This window comes from Amyelois transitella, chromosome 12 (assembly GCF_032362555.1).
Source record: "Amyelois transitella isolate CPQ chromosome 12, ilAmyTran1.1, whole genome shotgun sequence".
In the NCBI taxonomy this organism is placed as follows: Eukaryota; Metazoa; Arthropoda; class Insecta; order Lepidoptera; family Pyralidae; genus Amyelois; species Amyelois transitella.
The window spans coordinates 2,615,882-2,641,009 of record NC_083515.1 but is presented as its reverse complement, the minus strand read 5'-3'; the positions used below and the strand labels follow the sequence as shown (position 1 = coordinate 2,641,009).

At 32.8% G+C, this 25,128-nt stretch overlaps 2 protein-coding genes across 3 annotated transcripts in view; one reads left to right on the top strand and one right to left on the bottom strand.

The window, feature by feature from the left end:
• Positions 1–1,141: 1,141 nt before the first annotated feature.
• Positions 1,142–25,128, top strand: part of LOC106142507 (adenylosuccinate lyase) — a 36,275-nt gene continuing 12,288 nt past the window's right edge. Inside the window, exon 1 of the mRNA XM_013344291.2 lies at positions 1,142–1,400. Within this exon, the coding sequence (XP_013199745.2) occupies positions 1,233–1,400 (168 nt within the window). The 5' untranslated portion in view covers positions 1,142–1,232. The remainder of the gene's footprint in view (positions 1,401–25,128) is intronic.
• Positions 2,816–15,063, bottom strand: LOC106142508 (uncharacterized). 2 transcript variants are annotated; one of them, XM_060947094.1, is made up of 5 exons: positions 14,889–15,063; positions 9,837–10,007; positions 7,289–7,394; positions 5,867–5,998; positions 2,816–4,675 (listed from the first exon to the last, which is right to left on the bottom strand). In XM_060947094.1, exons 2-5 carry the CDS (start codon positions 9,966–9,968, stop codon positions 4,530–4,532), a joined length of 516 nt encoding a protein of 171 aa, XP_060803077.1. In that variant the 5' UTR covers positions 9,969–10,007; positions 14,889–15,063; the 3' UTR covers positions 2,816–4,529. The 2 variants fall into 2 exon arrangements, with proteins under 2 accessions (XP_060803077.1, XP_060803078.1); XM_060947095.1 differs by lacking the exon at positions 14,889–15,063 and adding an exon at positions 10,535–10,609.

Sequence of the window (25,128 nt, the reverse complement as noted above, 5' to 3'; positions counted from 1 at the left end):
TGGGGTTTGCAAAAAACTTTATAAAATGCTATTGTTTTGTAGGTGACGCCAAAATTTCCGCAGGCGATTCTACGGATAAAAAAGCTAGTATGGAATAAAAAAAAACATAACTACATGTTGAATTTATGCAATTTTGTTATGCGCCCATGACTCGTGGAAATACCTGGTCTATCCATCCAAGTGGTCGCATAGTGGAACAAAGGGACGATTTTGTTCCATTAGTCCCATAGGACTAGTGACACTACTTGAGTGCCTTGTCCGCTTGAGGTTACATGATCTCATATGGATAAAGATGTTTCAGCATACGTAGCAGAACGAAAGCGTTCTGCTACGTATGCTGAAACACAAACATTACTTACACATACTTTCGTCCTTACCATAAATACTTTTTCTACAGAATCTTCAACTCTTCCACAGAGAAGTACCAGCTGTCCTGTACTGCATGCCATTTGTCATTTCCATTAGACATGTTTATTCCTAGTTACCAGTATAAATAGTTAATATGAGATAAAGAAAACCGATTGTTTTTTGTTGCATCATAACGTTATCATAGTTGTTTGTCTCGAGGAGGTCTTGGGTATTTCATCAGTTTGATAATCATAAATGAATTGAATCCTAACTTATTACGCTAAACTAGCCAGAGACGTACAAAATCTGCTTTACAGGCTTTTTTTCACTTGCAAAGTAATTCTTTAAGTAGTAATACTAAGTTTGAACAGAATAAACCCGAATCTTGTATCTCAATAATTCTTAAGCTTAAACGAGTAGGTATACTTATGTAAGTAGGTATAGCATTATATACTTTGGCGTATTTACTTACTAGAGGCCGCCCGCGACTTCGCCCGCGTGGAATCATTCCCGCGGGGACTAAAGTAGATAGGTACATACTAACTAACGTACCTACCGAGGAATATATTCCCACCGGAAGCAAAGCTAGTATTGTATTGTACTAAAAACATCGTAGATACGTACCTAAGTTATTTTAGCATGATTATTTTCTATTTATAAATCTCTTCTTACTGTTCTTTCAATTGCCTGCCCTACTTTCTATATTTCTTTAAATAATAATATGAATTACATCAGTCCGATAACCTTGTTATCATTGCTTAGTTCAATATTCGCGCGCTTACGCGACCTCGGATATTTTAGGTTATGTTTCGTAGTATTCTGTCAGCTGTTTACACCGCTTCACGCAGTTCAAGAAATAGATCAAATAAACTTTGAAATCCAATATGTTTTCAATCGACGCGCCTGTTGAACTCCAGAGTACTGAATTTTGCAATTACCGGTCTCCGCTGAGCACAAGATATGCATCGAAGGAAATGCAGTACAATTTTAGTGACCAAAAGAAGTTTTCAACATGGAGGAAACTGTGGATTTACTTGGCTAAAGCTGAAAAGGTAAGTTCAGATTTTATAAAATCTCGTGCGAGCAAGCAAATTTTTTCATTACTTTTAAGAAATAATAAACTAAAAGTCCTTTTTTGTTGACAACCGAGACAGAGATATTGCAAAGACTAGTGTTGCTGTGCTGTGCTGATTGAAAGTGAAATATTGATTGTCTACGTTGTTATTACGATATATCGACAGAATCGATACTATCGATAGTACAGTTACCATAAATACTACTGACAACTAACAATACTATCGATAGGTTTGGTCTATCGATAGTGAACGCAATACTATCGAGGGCGAGCTCACTATTGCTAGGCTAAACTAACGATAGAACCGAAAGTACCTACATATTAAAGTTTACGATAATTATATACTAAACTGATCTGTCGATGATTTCCGAGGAAAACTATCGATAGTCTGGCAACGCTAGTAAAGATCACAGGAAAAGATCTTTCTTTACATATATGTTTGTTGCCATTAAGTTCCCAAAAAAAAACCTACCCACTTTTAGGTTCTACCTAAGTATTTCTATTACCTACTTAACTTATTCTAAAAAAAGATTCTTTCCCATAGTCTGTTTATTTCTTAAGCATTGGTAGCTGTCTGACTGAATACGTAAACGCTTCCCATATTGAGAATGAGATTGCGGGTAGATGCTAAAATAGCACTCAAACTTAATTTCTAATCATCATCTTCCGTGTGTTTATTATGATTGGGTTCTCCCTGGCGAGGAGACCAAGGAAGAAGAAGTTTTACTTAATCAAATGCGCCGATCACGTCATTAAGCGACTTTATATGAGATTGTATTTAGTGTCATTATGTTACCACTAGGTGGCGCTAATTAAATTAATGAAAATCTCTCAAGAAATAAACTTTCGTAAGCGTCATTCGAGTATATTGTAGACACAAAAAAAAAAGAAAATGTTTTATTTTATATAGAAGCGTATCTTAGAATAGGTAGCGAATTCTCTACAAGTATGAGAATACCGACATTAAAAATAAAGAACTCAATTCTTTAGTAGTTACGTGAACCTACTCAATAACTGTAAAACTCGGTGAAATTCCGTTTCTTCACGATGGTCCTTTAAGATATCTACAGTAGTAGCTACCTATCTGCTTCTACGATTTTCTGTAATGAAGACATAATATCACAAACCATAAACTAGAAGAGATCTCTTCATTGGATAAGTCAACCATTGCAAGTGATTTATTTCTTTTATAACTACCTATGTAGGTACTTTTTGTTATAACTCTGTAAATTTCTGTGCAATAAAGATGTGCAACAAACAAACAAATATGTTTTGTGGTGATTATTATCATCTTCATGAATCTAAATGAAACCAGTCTCTGAAAATATTTTATTTATTAAAATCATTACATATCATAATTTAAATAATTTAATTAACAAGTCAAAACTATGTAAGTTATTATATTTTATTTTTCTGATTTATAACGCGTGACGCGAGTACCTTTTTATATATTAAGTATAATATAAAAAATAAATCAAATACACTTTATATAATATTAAATCATGAATATATAAGGTAACATTAGCGCCGGATTATAATATAACTGTTACAAATGAATATATAAATATTCCTCTAAATTCTACGCAATACATTAAATATTTCATAATTATTTTACATTCTCTATCATTCTATTTCTTCTCATTCACAACACATTAACGTTACTTAATCATATTTTAACTAATTTTCAGTTAAATAAACTGACGATGAAAAATATTCTTGTTTTTGCTTTCTCTGAAAAGCAGATCCAAAACACCAATTTTTTAAAATAATTTGTAAAAAATTGTCTCCTTTTTTTATTGGCGTGAGTTGTTGGTTGATTTGATATATTACAAATTATTGAATTATAATTTAAAAATAAATGTTAGAGAAAAAATGCTAGAAAATTATACAGAAAAAGACATAAAATAGAAAAGAAATATAAACAAGCAGTAAAAGGAAAAGCTTAACTACATCTGGACGGATACTGATTACTGCTTTGGTTTCTCCCTTTTATAATCTTAAACAAACACAATCGATTACAATTAAATCCATAATCTAATTATATAAACTAAAAAAAGACAGTATCTACTTCATTCGCTTCAGTTTCAGACCAATGTTTTTTTTATTCGAAACTGAAATAACACTCCATGTATATTTATGTAGTTAAAATGACAATATATTTAACTTATCTTATTTCTTTGTTTTGGAGCTGATAATATATATTCTTTATCAATGTGTGCGAATGTTACAAAAAAAAAGAGAAAGTCACTTGAAACTACAAGGACTTTTATAACAAAACAATGTCTATTTAACGTTAGAATATTCAAAACGGTGTACCTAGTCGTCACATTTAATCGAATTTTAAAAGAAAATGTGAAAGTTATATAAATCGGAATTTAAATAAAGTGCGGTGGTATTGTTTCGTATGATTATATTTTTAACTTATTTTAAAATGAAGAAAATATAATCTAGTGACACACAGTCTCTTATTAACTAAAATTTGGTTCAAGCGGAATGTTTTAGTACTTAGGTACTTAAATAAAATACAAAATTGCATTACGACTAATTTAGCACTTACCTTAGAAGCTTTATAAAATAACAAGTGAACATTAAAAACTGAACACCTACGACATAAATATGTTTGCTTATTTCGAATAACTTTTATAAATTAACATGTTTAAGTAAATATTTTATGTCATTTTAAGCTTATTTGAATATTAAAATAAGCAGTTGGGTAATATTGTATTGTGAATAGGTTATATTTCTTACTATTAATTAATTCAAAACTTGCACTTTCGGCCAAAATAATAATGAGCTGCTCCTTGGGCAAAAATCATGATAGAGAAATTAAAAAAGTATATAATAATCGAATAAATATTTTTATAGCTACTACAGAGGGCAACAAGTTAACTTTTTTTTTACAAAATTACATTTAAATCAAGGAGCTGCTCATTCGGGCAAACAGAATAATATGTAAGTAAGTAGTTATTTACACTTAAATAATGAAGTCTCTATATGAAATACATTTCTATTACATACACATTTTTCATAAAAAGTAAGATTGTTTAATTCTATTCTAAATTTAAACATTTAAGAAATAATACCGTAACAATATATTTTTTTAAATTTAATAGTCGGCCTCCTTCCTGAATGTGAGGAAAGCGTGAACAAGGAATACTGCCGCCTCGATGACTGCAAATACCCCAGAAGTTATCAGAAGATCGTAGGCTTGCTTGTTCGGGCGTAGGTTGGCGTAATAAGATCTGTGCCAGTCTGGAAATAAAAAAAAAAGTTGTCAGTTTTCGCTCTTGTGATAAGATTCGTTCTCTCTTCTCATATAACCTTTGATTGCCCCTCTAAAATACTAGAAACTTACCATGTACTTTATATCTGAACTTTTAAAAATAGTAAAGTCTACATCAAAATTCTTGCGGTATCTAATTTCCAAATTTATAAACCAACGTTTATACACCAATAGCCGTCAAGCGGGACTTCAATTAGAATTGGAACTCATTTATTATAATTACAGTTTCTGATTATAAATTCCGTACAGGATCAAGTTTAGAAAGGAACGGAAGCCATAACACCAATCCCCAAAGACTAGAAGCCTATTTTAAATGAGTGAGGCAAAGGCAAAGGCGCTTTGCATGCTCTATAGTGCCATGTGCATAATAATGAACGCTTACAATCTACAGTATGACATTAAAATTCCAACACCCATTTTGCAATGTTGATATACTTATGTAGTAGGTACTCTTTAAAAATGCTTAATCAAAATCTATTTCCTAAGAAAAATATAACTTATTTCAAACACAGAATAATTTGACGTTAGTACCGACAGTGCCGAAAATCAATAATATTTGGCGTCATGTTCCTTAGTTTGTGATAAAAAAGGTGAAAAGCACTTTAATATTAGTATGCAGAATATAACAAACCAAAGTTGTAGTACTGATTGTGCTCCTGATCCGCGGCTGTCGTGTCCAATAAGCATGCAAAGAGTGCAAAATACATTAGAAATCTCAAGAGACAAGAAAAAAGTACAATTAGTTACATGCTTCTATAAATTAATAGTTAACGGCATATCTTAAATTGCAGCATAGTTTTCTGAGGAAAATTTGATATGTATCAAGTAAAATAGAACGTTGAATATGCTTAGGCTTTCTTTTGAAAGAAATAATTTATTTAAGTATCTCAAAATCTACCATCATTGAGCTATACGTGCCCTTAGTCTCTGAGGCAGTTGGTTGTGATTACCCGGTAAGAGATACAGCTGTGATAAATGTATTTATGTAAGAAATATCATCTTTTTATGTGTCCAAGTGTTAGACAAATTTTAACCTTTTTTAGATTCTATTAAAAATAAAAATAAAAATTGACACATCAGAAAAATACAAAAGACAGAAAGAGATTTGTGAAAAAATGTTAAAAAAAAGAAAACCATAGACAGTAAAAAAATAAACCTACCGTAGAAAATGACTGCGGCAGCCGCCGTGAACAGTATGACGCCGATGACGGAGAATCCGATGGAGGTCTTCCAGCCAACGGTCTCGCCGAGCAGCCGCGCGATGATCAGGACTCCGGTGATTATGATGAAACCTGATCAACAAAAATAATTACCTAATGCACGGAATCATTGTTTAACTAATGTTTAACTGTAATTAAATTTAAAAAACAAATATTAGCTATATTCCTAATACAAATAGGCACATGTTAAAAAATTAAATATATCTCATCTCTGTAAAGGTCATCTTGATCATTGTAGAAAAGTATGACTATACTAATGATATAAAAGTAAAATAAAAAAAATTTAACCTTGCGACGCGTCTAAGTTGTATTCTAGATATATATAAACTTATCAAACAAAAAAAAGTTTAAACAAATGATTTCAGTAAACCATATCTACTACCTATTATGTTACTCTTCAAAATTAATGTAATTTATAGAAACTTCCTAAAAATTACGCGGATCTTAATATCAATATATTTATTTACATAATATTAACAATCCAATAGTATTTCATTAAAAAAGTGGGTAAAGCAAAAATAATTAATCGAAGTATGATGTATAGCTAATTTGCCACAGCATAAGACTTGATTAGCTCATGACTGTTGCCATAGACAAGGAAACATTTTATGATGAGCATTGTCAGTGAGTTTACATTTCACTTTCGCGCAGTTCATTGGAACCAATTTTCCAGTTATTGCAAGTGAAACCAATTTCAATTTGCACATCGCGTAATTTGTGGACAAATTATGCGCAGCATTACAGCACGTTAATACAATTTATTGGACAGTTTACTTGAATATTAAGAGTCACATAGAAACACATTAATTATATATTGTGATAGGTAATTAATGTTTATCCTCCTCCTCCTACCTCCCTGCAAAAGTCATTATTTTATGTAAGTAGGATTGTATGTATGAATAATCTAAATTGATACCGAAGCGCACAAAAAAAACATAAGTAAATCTACAAATAATTTCGACAATATTAGATTATGTAATGTTTTCCACGTCCACGATCAACAGTTTTTCCTAAGTTTTAAATGAAATAGACCGAAAAGAACAAAAAAAAACGGAATAGGCCATGACCTAATTGTAACAATAGAATTGTTCTAATCTTTCAATTAAAAGACTAGAGTAGGTTGTGATACTTGAAAAGAAAATTATTAAATTAGCTCCATCGTTGATTTCATCAAAATATTTACTTTTGTTTGTTTGTCAATTCTTTATAGTACAAAACAAATTTTTAGTAGTACATAATTTAACCTTTTAAACCTTTAAAAAATTACAATTACTTTGGTTGGAATGGACAAAAACATCGGCGTCCTGGCGAGAAGGAATTATTTAAGTTTTAATTAAAAAAGAAAATTGTTTTCGAACTTACTGGAGTACGCTGAGAAGATAAGGGCCATGTGTTGATGGTTGGACTGCAAGACCTGGGGGTAAGCCATCGCGCCTACCATCAGGCCAATGCCAATTATTGCGATGATCTGCAAGGATAAAAAAATATTTAAGGAATACAATAAAAAAAATTCTAGGATATTTAGAGGGTAACTTCTATTCCAAAGAAGTTCCCTATGTCGTCATTTTACTTTAAAAAGACAATTTTAAAGAAAATACTTAGTTTAAAATTAAGATGCTGGCACAAAACATGACCGAAACAAATAAAACCTCAAGGCGTTCCAAGTTTAAAAGCAGATAGAAAGTCTTCACCGCTATTTTTATTCCTAGACACCGCAAGATTTTCCTCAGGCCTTTTCATAAATCACTTTTACACTTAGGTTTTCACTTTCCTATTACACCGTTTAATTTGATTAAAGTACCCAAGCCATGTAACTTACAGATAACTGCAATAAACTTTTATAAGTATGTGGTTTTTATAAAAGTCATTTATATCGATAAGAGACCGCTAATAATAAACACTTACTTGCATTTATAATAGTAATCTTTGAATTTATGCTTTAACTAAATGTATGAAAATTTTGTTAAATGATAGTTTAAGGTCGTTATTTTTTTTATCTTTACCATAACTAGACATGATAAGGAAAACATTTTGACGACTTCATAAGCAAGTAAAACTCCACCATCGTATATCGATAAATTGAGATCTGAGAAAGTTACAAAATGTTAAGTTAAATAATAATTTAATACATTACTACGTTGCATTTGACAATTTATGTTTATCAAGCACCGAATAAAAATTTATGCCAGCTACTTCTCTGTCCGCGCATAATCTATCAAGGAACCTTATAAAATTGGTATGAGGCTTGCATTTCGAATCCATAAAGCCATACAAATCATCTTCTAGTCTTGTGAACATTGGTTTTTATTTACACCTCAAAGGTAATGTAAAAAGTATAATTTTATTACTTTATGGTTCATAAAAATAAAATGAAATATTTTATTTTAAAAATTCACTTTTTCACGTCATTTTACATATCAATAAATATTTTTTTTATTAAATTAATATTTGTCAAAATGTTATAAGCTACAAAATATCTAAGCACTTAAAAGTAAAATTTTGTACAATTTCATATTGGTCGATCATTCTTGACGAAATTGAGGATAATCAACTCCCAAACATTCCAATCCCTGTGTATGTTCTTATTTAACACTAATTAGTCTCGTATTCAGACAACACATCACTGTATTCACTCAATACAGCTAACAATTCCTTGTAACAGCCATTTGGATTACGTATCGAGGTTACACACATACGAAGGACGGCGAGAATCACCAGTAATTACTCCAGTAATGCTCAGATACGTTACAAGTACTTAATTGCATTTATGAATCACACATGTTAATTCAAATCCTGATAAATGCCTTGTCACGTTATTTACGATGTTATCTCGGAAATTAGTCATAATTATATCGGAGACTGGTAAATTTAAATAGACGAACTATTCATCAAACCAATTTTAAGAGGTAGATCGAGGAATTTAATTCTGAAACTGTTATTTTTCATCATTCATTTAGCTCCAAGACTTCTTGAGAGTTATGTCGACAGAATAATAAAACAACATTCTATTGAATGGTTCGAAGATGAACTTCTTAAAATATTTCTGATATTTCTATGCATTTCTGTCAGCAGGTCTGTCTTTAGACAGAATACCTGCTTATTAATTGTCTCAACCTTCAAAACAGCCTGTTCGCATGCAACCATTCACATGCAAATCGATATTCCTTTGTCATACAATTAAATGCTTTTATTTTCTTTTAAAAAGGGGAAATTCTTTTATAAAGAAATGATTCTGAACTCTTATTAATGAGAAACACATAAGGAAAATACTCATGAAAGTGGTGCAATTTGGCAACTTACTCGCAAAGCTATAATCCGGACTGACCCAGACGGTTGTCTGGAGCCAGTCAGACTGACAAGAGACTTTGTGTGGAGATAAACATTAATTTGCGTTTATCGATTGTAGAAACATGAATAATCTCAATAATGCAATCTTGCATTTGGTAAGAAGACAGCTCAACAATCGTTAACACTTCCAGCGGCTTGGCTGTCACGTTTTGAGGTGTAGTTCTGAGTGAACTATTGCAATCGATACGTCTACCACGTCTTCGAGAAAGTTGTATGCTGGAGTCACTCACCAGCTCAACAATGCTGAGCCCCACACACCTGCACTGCTTCAAAGCTGCTGCGGCTCTGCTGTCACGTTTAGAATCGTGTTCCTCTCATCTCCCTTATTGTGAAATCTATCGGCTCTAGAACATTACGAACACTTACCAGCTCAACAATCATAAGCCCCACGCACCATTATTGCTGCAGTGACTCCGCTGTCACTCTTCACGAACGTTCTAGTTATGGCCAAGTCCCAAATAAAGAGTACACTAAACCAATGAAGCGAAAGAAGTATGTGGGGATCGTAGCAAAATTCAAGATGTACCTAGTGTTCGGGAAAAAGGCTCAAGTCTCAACTCACCAGCTCAACAATTCTAAGCCCCGCACACCAATACTGCTTCAATGCTGCAGCGGCTCTGCTGTCCCGTTCTGAGGTGTTGCTCTCATCTCCCTTCTTGGCCTGAGCCTCTGCTTCTCTGTCGCCGGCCGACATCGTCCAAACAACGCGCGCTCCGCCGCCGTACTCCGAAACCTTGGTACAAAAATTCAAATTTTATAAGAAAAAATACAAAATCTAGTACATTTTAAATAAGAAATAAAACATCTTGATTTCTGTGGAAAAAAATCATGAGCAAAAAGAATTAATCACTGCTAATGTAACGTCGCTAAGCTAAAGCGCAGAATTCTGGAGATTAAAATTTTTATAAACTGAATGCACAAACGAATTCGTTTTTTTTATTTAATTTAACAACTCCGCCCTTAAATCTCGATTTTTTTACAAGTTTCTTTATCATTTCTGATTTCTGTTAGATTTTGGGACGAAAGATAACTTAAAGTGCATTGCAAAGTTCTTCTACATCTAACAGCTTAGTCACGTTGACAAAATGTTATATTATCTCGCAAGTATTTATTTCGACGATGTTTATAACGTGTTGTCCTTCGAAGAGACGCCAAAACAAACATTAGTCATCAAGCCTGTGTTTGGTCACATTACGAGCATAAAATATTTGCAGCTACCATTTAAAGACTACCTACGCAGTAGGTATGTGTAGTACTCACAATTGTTTTACGCAGTGGGTTCTAGTTTTCATATGGAAGTATGCTACGACTATTTAAAAAAAATGATCTGATATTGCTGAATGAACTAGCAAAGTTTCAATTATAAGATCAAAGTTGTTTATTGTATTTACAAAAAAAGTAATTTTCAAGTTGCTTCGCGCTAATGTTTATTTTTTATCTTAAGACCTCTTCTTTCTCCTTCCACTTATTAAAAATATTAAAAAAAAAGGAGTTCCTTGTTGAAATTGTAACGATGACTATTACAAAAGTATTAATAAATTACGAATAAAACGTTATATCCTATCATATCCTTAAAGTAAAAATTAATTAATGCTTTCTTATTACCGTACTCTGTCTTTTTAAACTGTTTAAGCAAACTTGAATTAACTATTTCGGCATTTTTTTTATCTTCAACATAGAATGTAACCAATCTAATATAATCGTTGCACAAAAGCCAGGTGGCAGATAATGAATTTAGGACCCCATATAAATTTTGTTTGGCCAGATGTTCCTACTTCGCGCTTCGGTGACCTAACCGAATTTCTGGTAACCTTATTTGCCTATTATTAAAGTTTTTTTTGTAATGGCTGTCTACGAAGAAATAGCTAGAGCACGTACAGCCATTACTTACGAACAATAAGCACCATAGAAAATTATTTTCTTTTATTTTTATCATGAAATAAATATAATTTACTAATTTTATATTTAATTCTTGACAAGTTATGAATTAAGCTGGACGGAGGTCAGATTAAAGGCGTTTCCTTTATAATCTTAGAAAATTACCTACCTATTTATCTAATTAAATTAAGCTTGATGAAGTAGAAGTACTGTTATTAAAACACAGTCTATAAGGTATTTTCAATCAAGGAATAAGGTACTTCTCCCTCTTTTCGTGGTTTAACTAGGAAGTTAAAGTTTGAATTGTCCATTTAACCATATCGCCGCTTGTCTATGGTGCACAACAACCTTACATTAGTCATAGTAAACAAATTACAGGTAGCACGGGTGTCCGGTGCAAACTGGTTTAATGTACTGTCTGATCTCACTAAGCACTTTGAAAATTATCACGTACCTGACTATGGTGTTTACATTCCCTGTCAATGTATTGAATATTAATGATATTGCTAAAGGTGGGAATGTTGTCATAATTGAAGAAAATAATGATGCGCATAACATTAAAATTGAATAAAAACGTGATTTGGAACTAAGTACTGTTGCAGTGCAGTTGAACTTTGTTATTACAGTGCTGAAAAAATCCAAATTAAAAAAAAATAGTTAAATATAAGTTTAAAATTAGAATTTTCGAAATACTCAGATCCGTTTTCAAATTTGTTTAAATGTCAGTTCTGTACTGTAACGCTTCGTATGTATGTAGGTACTTTGTGCAAAGGTGTTGAATGAAATAAATCAATTATAAAATCGCTCTAACTGACTTTTGAAATCATTATCATCATACTAGAACATACACGAGTAAATATTAGAAACGTTCATTACATGTTGTATCCATAAATCATAAGAACTGAATGCCAATCGCTGGGACGGAACGCGCGTCCGCACGCACCGCTTTCCAATGTTTTGTGGATTTTTCCAGACGTCAGTGAAACTCTTCATACTTTTTTTTTCATCAAACTTGTTTTTAGAAAACTACAGGATAGCTCTGATGGTTGATATGCGGCGGCATTACAATCGTATCTTTTTAATGGCTGTTTATGTATTAAAAGCAATATACATTTTTGTTTATTATCCTCAAAGAGTATTAAATATAAAATTACGTGATTTATTAAAAAAAAATTAACATTATGTAATGATTTTCTTTTCACAACAGAGAATGTATTATTAATTTTGTAGTATTGTACGCGTTGTGACTATAGTGAATTATGAATTAATTAAAATGCTTCATTCTGGTATTCCTTTCTCCTCATTACATTAAAATCTGCTTTAGTATGCTTTAATAAAGATTCATCCAAGTAGGTACATACATACATTCATATGATCACGTCTATATCCCTTGCGGGGTAGACAGAGCCAACAGTCTTGAAAAGACTGAATGGCCACGTTCAGCTATTTGGCTTAATGATAGAACCGAGATTCAAATAGTGACAGGTTGCTAGCCCATCGCCTAAAAGAGGAATCCTAAGTTTATAAGCCTATCCCTTAGTCGCCTTTTACGACATCCATGGGAAAGAGATGGAGTGGTCCTATTCTTTTTTGTAATAGTGCCGGGAACCACACGGCTAAAGTAGGTTCTTTGAAATTACATAATTGGTGAATATAAAAAAAATAATTTATAAGTTACACAACGAATATTTTAGTAAAATTTTATAATTCCCATAGAAATTAATAAAGACAAAAAAAAATAATAAGTTTTATTATTTTTGCTCAACATTTGTTAAACTTATTACCTACTTACATTTATTTATTATTAAAGGGCTCTCGTTTTAGTATTATGTTATTCATAAATTATTTAAATACATTCCTAATAACTGTTTCATTACCCTACATTGTTTTACATTTCTTCATATAAAAATCGTATCAACAAAGCGACAAATATTTGCTAAATTACAACGCATTGAGATTGGTTTATTTAAATCAAATTCCTACATTCCACGCTTCTTTATTTTCCCAGTGCCAACCATCCGCCGAGTCAAAACAATGGCACTTCAAACACCTACATCGCATTGTCAGTAATTGTATTCATACCGTTATTTCTTGCGATTTGACATGATATCTTAATTGTGCGATAATTGAATAGTTTAGCTTTTTATAAACTACTGGCTTTTAGTCGCAGCTCCGTTATATAATAGCTGTTAGAGCTTTGGAAAATCATATCTTATTGCATTTCAACTCTATATTCCTCAAGGAACAGAATGTGTACGTTGTCCGTCATTCATAAGCAAGGTTTTTTAAACTGATAATGATTTATACTACATATATATAACTTAATTGTAAAGGATTTTTTTTTATCCTGACATAATCTATTCGAATTATGCCGTCGTAATATAAATTATCGTGTATATATATTTCGTGATAAAATATCGTTCTGTAATGATGTTTTCCCTATGGTGAAAAATTTAAATTAAATTATTATTTATTGTCCTAATAACAGAACACCGTCATACACACACAACGAGAAACACGCTCAAATAAAGATCGAATAGAATAATAAGTGGGTTTAAATTAAATTTATACAAGCAATAGCGTATTGATTGATAGATATACTCAATAAGAAACAGCTCATGATAAAAAGAAATCATTTATTTTTGGGTATAAATCATTTCTTGGCCAAAAATAATGAACGTTCATTATTATTGTATAAAATAATGTGAAATATACTTAATATAATATTATTATTTTTATTATTCCTAACATTGAATTCTTATTTTAACTTTTATATTTTATCACGTTCTCCTTAAGAGTTATTGAATGTTAATATTTATATTATATCTTTAAAAAAATTTAAAACAAAAATAAATAAATAATCTACTCCGTAAGGGAAATAGATGTGACTGTATGTAGGTATGTAATAAATAAATAATAATTGGTTTAGGTATTCTACATTTAAAAATTAATAGGTACTGTTACCTTTGGTTGTAACCATCAATCACAGAGTTGGTCAAAAATTTAAATTTCAATTAAAAATACCAGATTTCTTACGTAAAATTTAAATTCTTATAATTACAAAAATAACCAGTAAATACAAGGTACCTAGTCAGGATAATGATTTGATTCACCGCTTTATTATCGTTCGTGTCATTCCGCTCTGATGAAGCTGCAAAGGCCATCGGAGTACTAGCACCAATACAAGTTTAAACAGACTTATATAATATATAGCAATAAATATATAATAATAATAAATACTAAAATAGTAAATATAATAGTTAAATAGAAAAATAAAGTAACAATAAAAGGCAATTTTCCCCAAAATTTACTATACAACAGAACTTTAATACTCATTAGTCATTTTAAAATACCTAGAATAGTATGAATTATTTGTATTGACTAGAAATTTAACTAAATCTTTAGGCAATAATTTATGTAATTAAAGCATATAGATGAAATAAATGTATAAATCCAGCATTTACCTAAAACATTTTTTTTTTGTTTTTATCTTTTAATGACTGAAATACCTATTGTTTTTATAAACAGTAAATGTAAAGCTCTGGAGTACAAATAGGCCTTTTAAATTAACTTCTAAGGGAATTCATACTTAATTAACAATTTTTATTATAAATCAGTTTTTTTTTTTATTTTGTTATTGGCAATATGACTTGAATTTGTATGTACCCAGTAAACTTCCGTCTAAATATTTTCTTGCGGAAAATTTATATAGCATAAATATCAAATTAATTCTTACCCAATAAAATTAAATATAACTCCTTTGGGAGGGCACTAAAAACCACTTTTTTTATTTAAATATCGAACACTTCCACTTTGAATTTCGCGTTCGAATACGCGTCTATACGATTAGTTGCCAACGAAACGTGCGCTTCCTACGTACGGCCAAGAGCGACTAACACTGTGGCTCATACTATTGCTCCTCTATGCTTCATTAGAAAGAACCTAATGATCTCTGCCATTCAGTATAGCCACCTTTACGTCATTGTCATAGGGCATGGTAAAGAACCCATGGGAGACCCACCTATTTCGGTCGGTTAATCGTTAAACCGGTGCCGTAGTAATGCGTAGCCCATGAGTAAACAGCTTTCATTCATTGTTAAACTGGTGATACATCACCACAATGCTTCTTGTCCGTTATCTGGCCAGGGTGTGGCGTGGATATATCTTGTCAATCTATGCACAATGACTAAAAGTAATAAATCAACGTTAAGGTAGATCATCGCTGCCCAAAATGAAGCTATAGGTCTGACAGCTTTTTTATTGTTATATGAAAAATTATTTGTATATAGCAGTATCTATATCAATTTGTTTGAACAAAATATTCGATATAGCCATGAAGGTGGTATAGTGAGTCATTTAAAATAAGACCCGCTGTAGATACTTATTTGTTCAGTGTTTTTTTGATATAATTTGTTTTAAAATCTACGTTTTGTTAATTATCACATTTTTTTTTTAAATATAGCCACTTAATTTTATAATGCATCAACAAAAAAATATATTTTTAAATATATTTAACTTTATGTGTTTTGAGTTCACTAATATAGGAAACTTCTAAACCGATTTTAGTAATACATTTTGAACGTTGTATACAACTACCGCTGTTAAATACAATTCATTTTAACTACTATAATTACGTCTGATATAGTATCATGTACCTTCCATAAACACAAAATAGCGGCAAACGGCTATTAGAAATAGTAGAAAAAAAATCGCAACCCAAAATCATTACCCTACTTCTAACTCAGTCGAGTCAATTGATATAAAAGAAAACACTCGTGATACCAAAAATAGCACTGCCTATGCGCAGTAAAGTATGATAGGAAACAGGCAGACCTTTTAAATATAAAATAATTTAAGTCATTGTTTCGCAATAATGATTGAGTTGGGTTTTGCTGATAGCTTACGAAGATAGAAAGCAGACGGGACTTGAATAAAACTCTTTATTTTATTCACAGCTGAAAGGGGCCTTTCAGTCTTTTTAGGACTGATGGCTCTGTCTGTCCCCGCAGGGGTTATAGACGTGATTAAATGTTATATTTTATTCATAGTTACTGTATACAACCGTTGAACATACCTTACCTTATCAAATTAAGGACGTCCTGCCGAAAGGTCAGGTTGAGAGTAAAATTTCAAGAAGATTGATCAGATTCTTAAGAGATTTCAGTAGATAACGCCTGAAGCGAAAACAAACAAATAAACTTACTTTCGTATTTGTTATTAGTATTATTCGGATTTATTTATATAAACTGAATAAAAAGATAATAATGAAATATTTTGTTCCAATAAAAGAAAAAGTATACGTCCAAACATGACAGCAATTAAAAAAAACACAGACGATAAAGGCTAAGTATGTAAACAGATAAAGTTGTTCTTCACGCACGAACGTTGACTAACCCCCCCATTTGTATCGATATTTAGCGCAAAGTCATTACGGTGTAATTATTTTCTTATTAGCCAATTGTTATGTTGCTTCTATCTCGTGAGCCACTTGGCAGAAATGATTTCTTGACATGTAATTCAAAGAGTTGACTTGATAAACACCATAGCTTTCGTTAACAATATATAAAGTTGGGATTATTTAATGCGATGTGATAGCAACCTATACCTAATAAACCCAACCTTATAATCTATTTAAGTATCAATTCCATCATTAAGTGGATGTGGCCTTTAGTCTTTTCGAGATTGTTGGCTCTGTCTAGCCCGTTAAGGATTAAAACGTACTTATACTACTCTGTCAAGAAAGTAGCAGGAAAAGATCAATAATACACAAACTGTTTGTTATTCATCCAAATTTATTTTATCACCTTCAAAATATGCTCCTTTAGAAACGATACACTTACGCCAACGAATAATCCAATCATCAAAACATTTTTTAAACGCTGTTTCCGGAATTGAGGTCAGTTCTCGCCGCGAATTCTCTTTTATGTCTTCTACCGATTGAAAACGGGTGCCACGAAGTGGTAATTTGAGTTTAGGAAAAAGAAAAAAGTCGGCTGGAGCCATATCTGGTGAATATGGTGGTTGCTCGATGGTATTTGTTGAGTGTTTGGTTAAAAATTCGTTCACAATGATGGCCTTGTGCGAAGGTGCATTATCATGGTGCAAAATCCAAGAATTTTCTTTCCACAAATCTGGCCTTTTTCGTCGGATTTGCTCTCTTAAACGCCGCATAACACTCAAATAATATTCCTTATTTACCGTTTGACCTTCCGGCAAGAATTCCGAGTGCACAACACCGCGATAGTCAAAGAAAACAGTCAACATGACTTTGACTTTTGAACGACTTTGGCGTGGTTTTTTCGGTTTCGGTTCAGTTGGAAGGCGCCACTCCGAAGCTTGTTGACTAGTTTGCATGTCAAACTCGTAAACCCACGTCTCGTCACCAGTAACAATGCGTTTCATGAATGTTGGGTCGGAATTGACTCGTTCTAGCATGTCCTCAGCGACTCTCATGCGATTGAGTTTTTGAAAAAAATTCAGGTCTTTTGGGACTAGCCGAGCGGCAACATGTTTCATACCCAAATTATTAGTTAAAATGGTACGGATCGACTCGTGAGATACAGAAAGTTCGGTGGCTATCTCTCTCAAAGTTGAATGAGGATTTTCAGTCACTATTTCCTTCACTTTTGCGATGTTAACTTCAGTTGCAGACGTTGATGGCCTACCAGAGCGAGGCAAATCTTCCATCACATCTCGACCGCTTTTGAACGCTTTGTACCACTCATAAGCACGAGTTTTTGATAAAGTCGATTCACCGTAAGCCTTCTGTAACATTTTCAGTGACTCCGAACACGATATTCCATTGGCAATGCAAAATTTAAGACAAACTCTTTGTTCGATGTTTTTATCCATTATGAAATTAGCAATACACACTAGATATGATATAACTAAAAATAGCACTGTATTTAATGTAAACAACAGATGCAACTCAAACTCTGCGCCAAAATGGAAAACAGTTGTGCCAATCTAACAACAACAAAAAAAACAAAAATTTGAATTTGGAACCATAAATAAATAATCCATTCCCGATACTTTCTTGACAGAGTAGTATGTATGTATATATGGTCTAGCTCAAAAACTATTGATACTAATTTGGCATGTATACACATACAAATAAAATCAACGAAAAGATTTATCACTTTACCGAGTACCGTAAGAAGAGGCGTGTTGCGATGTTGTGTTTGAAATTTTTACATTTGTGATGATAGATTTCCTCTGTATGAAATGCCATTTCATAGCACCATGCGGCATCAATAAACCGTGTTAAATTTAAAGTATGTTTTAGAAAGTCTACTTATTAATATGGTTCATTTTCTGCTAGCAGATGTCATCTCTTTGCTTATAAAACTCAATGTCTCGGTTAAAGCGATAATCTATTGTGAACTGTTCCGCAGCTATGAATAATTTGGCCAAAATACATATACTGTTATGTAGTTTGTGATGGAAAAGTAATTGGGGAACTCTCATCATCATTGTCATCATCATTGTTAATTCTCGTAATGTCTTCGTATCCCGCTGTTTGGTTTAGCAGTCGTGAAAGTTTGTCGTAAGAACTAGTAATAATTATTTAGTATTACAGAGTATTTTATTTTCGAGAAGGTATTTTTTTTAAATTTCTTAATAAATTAAAATCTACAGACTCAATTATATAAAGTCATATTTTTTTAATTTACTATTTTATTTAAAACTTGCAACATGGCAAATTAAAAAAACACACATCCATTTAATATTTCATATTAAAATCAATAAAATTAAATATACTTAATAGAATTGATTATTTACTGTAAATTAAGGGCGAATACGGACATCAGTCTTATTATTTTAACCTTTAAATTTTTAAGCGTGATCATTGAGCGGATATTCTAAGTTTATATTCTGTAGTTCACAATTTTTTATGATATGACCGTGAGAAATTTCCGGAAAAAATATGTCGAAATTTATAATTACTTGTTTGATTGCTCAATTGCACATTACTTTCTCTTCTTACACGCTGAGAAAGCTCTCGTATTAATCGAATCATCATGAAAGACTTTGCTGACAAGCAATTTACCTATACATTTTTGATTGACGGAATTTCACATAACTGACAGATAGTTATTCGTACTTGTAAAACGGTGCGATTTCGAAGTTCAGTCAGCTCACCTTTTGACAAAAGAAATGAAAAAAACCGAATTTTAAGCTTAGGAGTTTTAATTATAATTAAGTAGGTAGGTATATTTTAGGCTGGAATGATAGGTACATTATAATAGACATTGTAATGATGTGTATTTCCGGTCTCATCTTATTTGCTTCTAGACTAGATAGCATTCTATCTAATATTATAAATGCGAAAAGTAAGTTTGTATATATTACAAAAAATATTAATAAAAAACAAGGTTACGTTGTGGTTTACGGTACGTAGTACGTGTTTACGCTTCTGTATCCGTAGATCCAATGGACTCAAAGACAAATAACCAAATGAATAATTTGAAAATAATATCTGTCCACTTTAGGTTAAGATCTCAAGCCACCAAAGCTCAAACTTTGACGAAGTTAAAGTATATATAGTAATCGGTTTAGCAAGTTTCTAAACCGATTGGCGAAGTTTGACATTATTTTGGGCAATCTGTTGTATGGCACGCGCACCCCATAAACATGGCGATAAAAATGGGAACTTTACTGTTTCGCTTTTTATTATGACGGGAAGCGATAGATTTTCGCGCGATACAAACGGCGTCGCGCTTGTCATGCTGAACCTGTAAAAGGCAGGATTTAGGCCAAAAGTAAACTAAAGATTTGAATTGACATTAAAGGTTTCTAGTAATAACTACTTTCGCCCGCGGCTTCGCCGGCGTAAAAATTACCCTTATTCGTACCCCACACTATGTCGGTGCAAATTTGCATTGTGATCGGTTCAGTAGATTTGACGTGAAAGATTAACAAACAGGTTTTTGTTTATCCATTGTCACCTTTATAATATTAATATTAATTCTGTGCTTAAATAACCGAAAGGAATAAATGCATGTTAACAAAGGAAATTAAAAATTTATGCAGAGCTACCTACATATTTATTATGTGTATGTAAAATGGAATAAATAAGTACTTAAGTTAACTAAGCTGACTTAACTAAATCTGACAATTCGTTAAATCAATTGGTTTCTTCCCTTGCCGAAGGACATTGTGCATGCACCATATCATTGGATACAAATCAACAGACAATGAGATTCACTTTTTATATAGATAATGTTTATATTAGAACCGCTCATGCGCAAAGGTTACCAATTTTTTTAACTAACAGTAAACTCAAGGTTTACCAATAGTTAAGAACTGACTTTAAGATGACGTTTTGAATATTTTACACATACACATATATAAAGTTATGGCTGTATCCATTGCGGAGTAGACAGAACCATCAGACTTGAAAAGACTAACAGGCCACGTTCAGCTGTTAGGCTTAATGAAAGACTTGAGATTCAAATAGCGACAAGTTGCTAGCCCATCGCCTAAAAAAAGGAATCCCAAGTTTATGAGCCTATCCCTTAGTCGCCTTTTACGACATCCATGGGAAAGACATGGAGTAGTCCTATTCTTTTTTGTATTGTCATTGTATTGGTGCCGGGAACCACACGGCATTTGAATATTTTACGAGGCAAGGAAACCTGTTATTCGCATTAGTTACTAAAGCGAAAAAATTAAATTTATTGTGAGGGTTCATCATGTCTTTGACTTTCTGTTTTCCATTGCTATGGTATGGACATATTGTGTCACAAAACTTGACCCATGAAAATGAATAAAAATACTTCAATAAAATTAGCGATTCCAATTCGAGGAAAGAATTTAGGTTCTGAAATTTTATGATTAATTGAAACTAACACCTTTTTACGGCTTTGATTATATGTTTCATTATTTTTTTAAATACACGTGAATTATTTTGGTATTATATATGTATAATGTATTAATATAGTAAATACCTCAGAAAATTATTGACGAAGATTAAAACTACTATGATAAATAAAATATTAAAATCGTTTCAGTAGTTTCAAAGTTTATCAATAACATACAAACCTACATCGTGACATCAGCCTTACATAGGTAGACAGTATATAAATGAAATAGAACAAGTGTATCTTAGACTTTAGTTTGAGGCTCCGTTCCTCATCAAAATTTGATTGAGTAAGTATGTAGTTCTTGTGTATATGCGTTACAACATAAAAAATGTTTCTCGTTAAAAAAATAAGGATTATAATATATGATAAGGACAACTTTAGTTTGATGAATTTTCACGTCACCATTTTGTCGCGTGCGCGGGCGCAAGCAAGTGCACACGCGATATGCAGCTATGCGCGCGCGCCGACTTCTAGACCGGAAAACGCTAGAAAGTGGCTTTTCAATTTTCGAATAGCTACATAGCAAACTATATTGCCGATTTGCAGTGTATTTGTGTTAATACAATACGTTTTTATCACTAACGGAGAAGATAGAGCCAATAGGCATAACACTGAAATGTCATGTTTAGCTTGCACATTAGAGATAATGACAGAACATCTAGTATCACTTATGAAAAGTATTCCAAGTTTAAAAACCTTTCCTTTGATGAAGTTTATGTTTAGTTTATATACCTACATACATATAATCACGCCCTTATCGCTTTCTGGGTAGGCAAAGCCAACAGTCATGCAAACACAGACAGACCACATTCAACTGTAGTTTTATAATGTGAGTAATTATTGTACCTATGTCTTGTCTCCTGCCGGCACTTGGAGTAGGAGCTCTTAAAGCAACCCAAGGTTCCCCTGTTAATACATAATACCGAGTCACAAGATACTTTACTAAGGTACATGACTTTCCTACTGTTGGATTAAGATTATACACGGTAAACATGCCATGCCATGAAAACCATGATCCATCCAATACGGGTTAGCTGCAAAGGTTGCGGAGCTCAAATACGAGTCGCTTCTTATAAAACCCTGACTCACCCTATCAAGGATCCATGGTCAAAGGCAGACCCCGGGCTCCTCTCTAGAGTGGCGAGCATGCAACCGGGAATAAAGCGAGACGGAAGAAGACATGTCAGAAGTGTACGGGCGTATTATGTCCAATTCGCAAAATGTCCAATTGTCCAGTTCGAAATTGGTCCAGTTTGCATTTGGTCCAGTTCGCAATAAGTCCAATTCGCGATTGGTCCAGGCAATGGACCAATTTGGAACTGGACCAATTGCAGCTGGACAATCGGACATTTTGCGAATTGGATATAATGCGCGCAACTGGTCAGAAGGATGATGAAGCGTCTACGTAATCATCAGCCGCATACGCATGATTTTTTCATTACCCGACTGCGTCAAAACAAGGAAGTGTGTAAGTCCCTTTCGCTTGGCTTGTAATAGTCCAGGAACAATGGCCCATATTGACGTATAATATTAGTCGTGGACAAAGGCTTCATTGTTCGAACGTGCATAAAAATATGAGAGAAGTGTATAAAGCAGTTTCTGTATGCGACGCCCGTCGACCTCGTTGTCACGAATTTACATCGAAAATAACGTGTCGGAGTAATTACTTTTTGTTTTTATTGACTCAGTGAGTAGGTAAGCAAGTTTTTCGGATATGAACAACATTGTGTGTTCAAAAGTACCTACTGGAAAAATCACAAAAGAATCTAGAATAGTTATCGTTGAAGAAAGTGGTTGGATTGGCCTTGAAAAATTCCTTCCAATGTTGATTTTTTGCCGTGTCCGTGCCCGGCAATTTAGAATAGAACCACTACATTTTTTCCCATGGAAGTCGTGTCGTATAAGGCGACTAAATGAAAAGGTATGTTTATCTAGTGAAGCCTTAATCGTGACCAAATTCGGTCGTCTCTGCAGAGCTTGCTGAGGTCAAATGGGAGTCGCCTCATGTAAAAATCTGACTTACCCAATCCAGAATTATGGTCAAAAGGCGCGCCTTAGGCTCTACTCTAGAGAGGTCAAGACAGGCGACCATGAAACATTTCTAAATATTATACTTAAAAAATATTTAGAAAGATTTTATTTTATAAGATCTTTCTAAATATATACTTTTTATACAACGTTAAGACGTCTCCAAAAAATTATCTTATATAGGTATATATCGATAATAATGCATCGCAAATGCACTAACGTTTAAAGATCTTTCTATTAATCATGTTATAATTCAGGTCTTGGGCTTGTCCCGTATAGTTTTCCCTTAACCTCCCTCTTCCCTCCATCGACCGCGTTTCCCGCCAACATGGCGCCGCTTTTGGCGCCATTTTTCCTGACAAAGGGAGGTTTATACGCTTATACCCGTTCGACCTATTTCTTTGACACACTATCCTCTTTTCTTTATGGTACTGCGCCACGCAACGTTATTGATAACATAGACAAAGGATATAAGGTATAAATAATTTCACAAATACTTATAACTTGAGTGATGATTAGTTTTTGAGTATCCTATCTAATTTTTTATATATATATCGTAACTCTAATCTCTATGAAGTCCGGGAAAATATATATATCCAGGATAAAATATTCCAGGTTCAACCCGTGGTCTAATGTTAATCAAAATCCGTTCAGTAGATTTTGCGTCAAAGAATAAAACACACATTCATATATCCACATGTCCTTCCAAACTTTCACGTTTGTGATACAAGTGGGGTTTTTCATTTAAAAATGCTTTGTGTTCTTATAAAACCTATTTAAAAAAATAGATGCAATTGTGAAATGCGTTTACTTAAAATAACTGCTAATAATAGAAGATACGGGGACACGAGGGCACCTACTTTCTGGGTTAATGCCACGCCACTGTCCCTTGTCCCTTCACCGTACTGTTAATTGTTGGTTGCACGAAAACAAACTGTACTTTAGGCCGTCAATTTTGGCTGCGATATGAGTTGCATACATAGCAGTAAATATGATACTTTTCTTATGTCATATTAAATTGAACAGCACTACATTTCATACATTTATTTGTGTTTATTTTAATTAGACGAAGTTTTTAATTATATTTTTTTTTAAATTTATTGTCGTCCGTCGGCTTTAGATTAAGATTATCTTTATATGTGGACGTTGCTGAAGAGAAAGTACCATGTTTGTTCCATTGCTTTTTTTACACGTAAACTTTGAAAGTATTAAAATCTTTTAATAATAACTTATTGTATTTTAAGTACCTTCATATACATACATAAATACACATACAGTCACGTCTTTGTCCCTTACGTGGTAGATAGTGCCAACAGCATTGAAAAGACTGTACGGCCCTGATCAGCTGGATCGCTTACTGATTAAATTGAGATTCTAATTGTGACAGAAGTTAGACTACTTCTCCCTCATACATGAAATGGCCAAAGACCTTGTTTAAGTGAAAACATTAAGCATTTTTTTTTCAAATTGAGGCTGCTGGCATATGTAGGTATATTCTATTTTTTTAAAAGGTAACCCATATAGTAGTACACCATAATAGCATTCCGTACTATCAGTTCGCTTAAAAAAAACGGTTGGCAGGTCATAAACAGCACCGCTCACACATCGAGCATTGACTCGACTAATTCGTGACAATCCTTACATACTACTTCATTCAAACGTTAATGAATTATCGTATAACATGATATACATTGCTTCTTTAAGTAAGGAATAATAAAGCGAGTTGTAGAGTAAAATGTATTGGATGATGAAATGGTAGGTTAATAACAGTATGTGTCCCCTTCGCGTGAAGTGATAGAAATGCAAATAGCTTTCTGTACTGGAATTACTGTGTCAATATTATAACTTTAACCATGTATGGGATTTGGTATTTTTTTTAAACCTTCAGTACTTATCGTCGCTTTCGGCATGCATATTAGGCTAGTTATTAACTTTTCACATATTTCTGTAATACTTACGTTTTCTGTAAGAGGAGCAATCTTGAAAGCCTCAAAATCCAGCTCGCACAAAAACTCCTTACAACCAGGCGCGATGGTCACCAGATTTGGCTCCTCGAACGCCAACCAATCCAGCTTTAATGGC

Coding starts and splice junctions, on each gene's coding strand:
- LOC106142508 (XM_060947094.1), bottom strand. CDS start 9,968: ATGTCGGCCGGCGACAGAGAAGCAGAGGCTCAGGCCAAGAAGGGAGAT. Junction 5,999..7,288: donor TATCTTCTCAGCGTACTCCA/GTAAGTTCGAAA, acceptor TTTGTTGATCAG/GTTTCATCATAATCACCGGA. Junction 4,676..5,866: donor TGCCGCAGTCATTTTCTACG/GTAGGTTTATTT, acceptor TTTTATTTCCAG/ACTGGCACAGATCTTATTAC.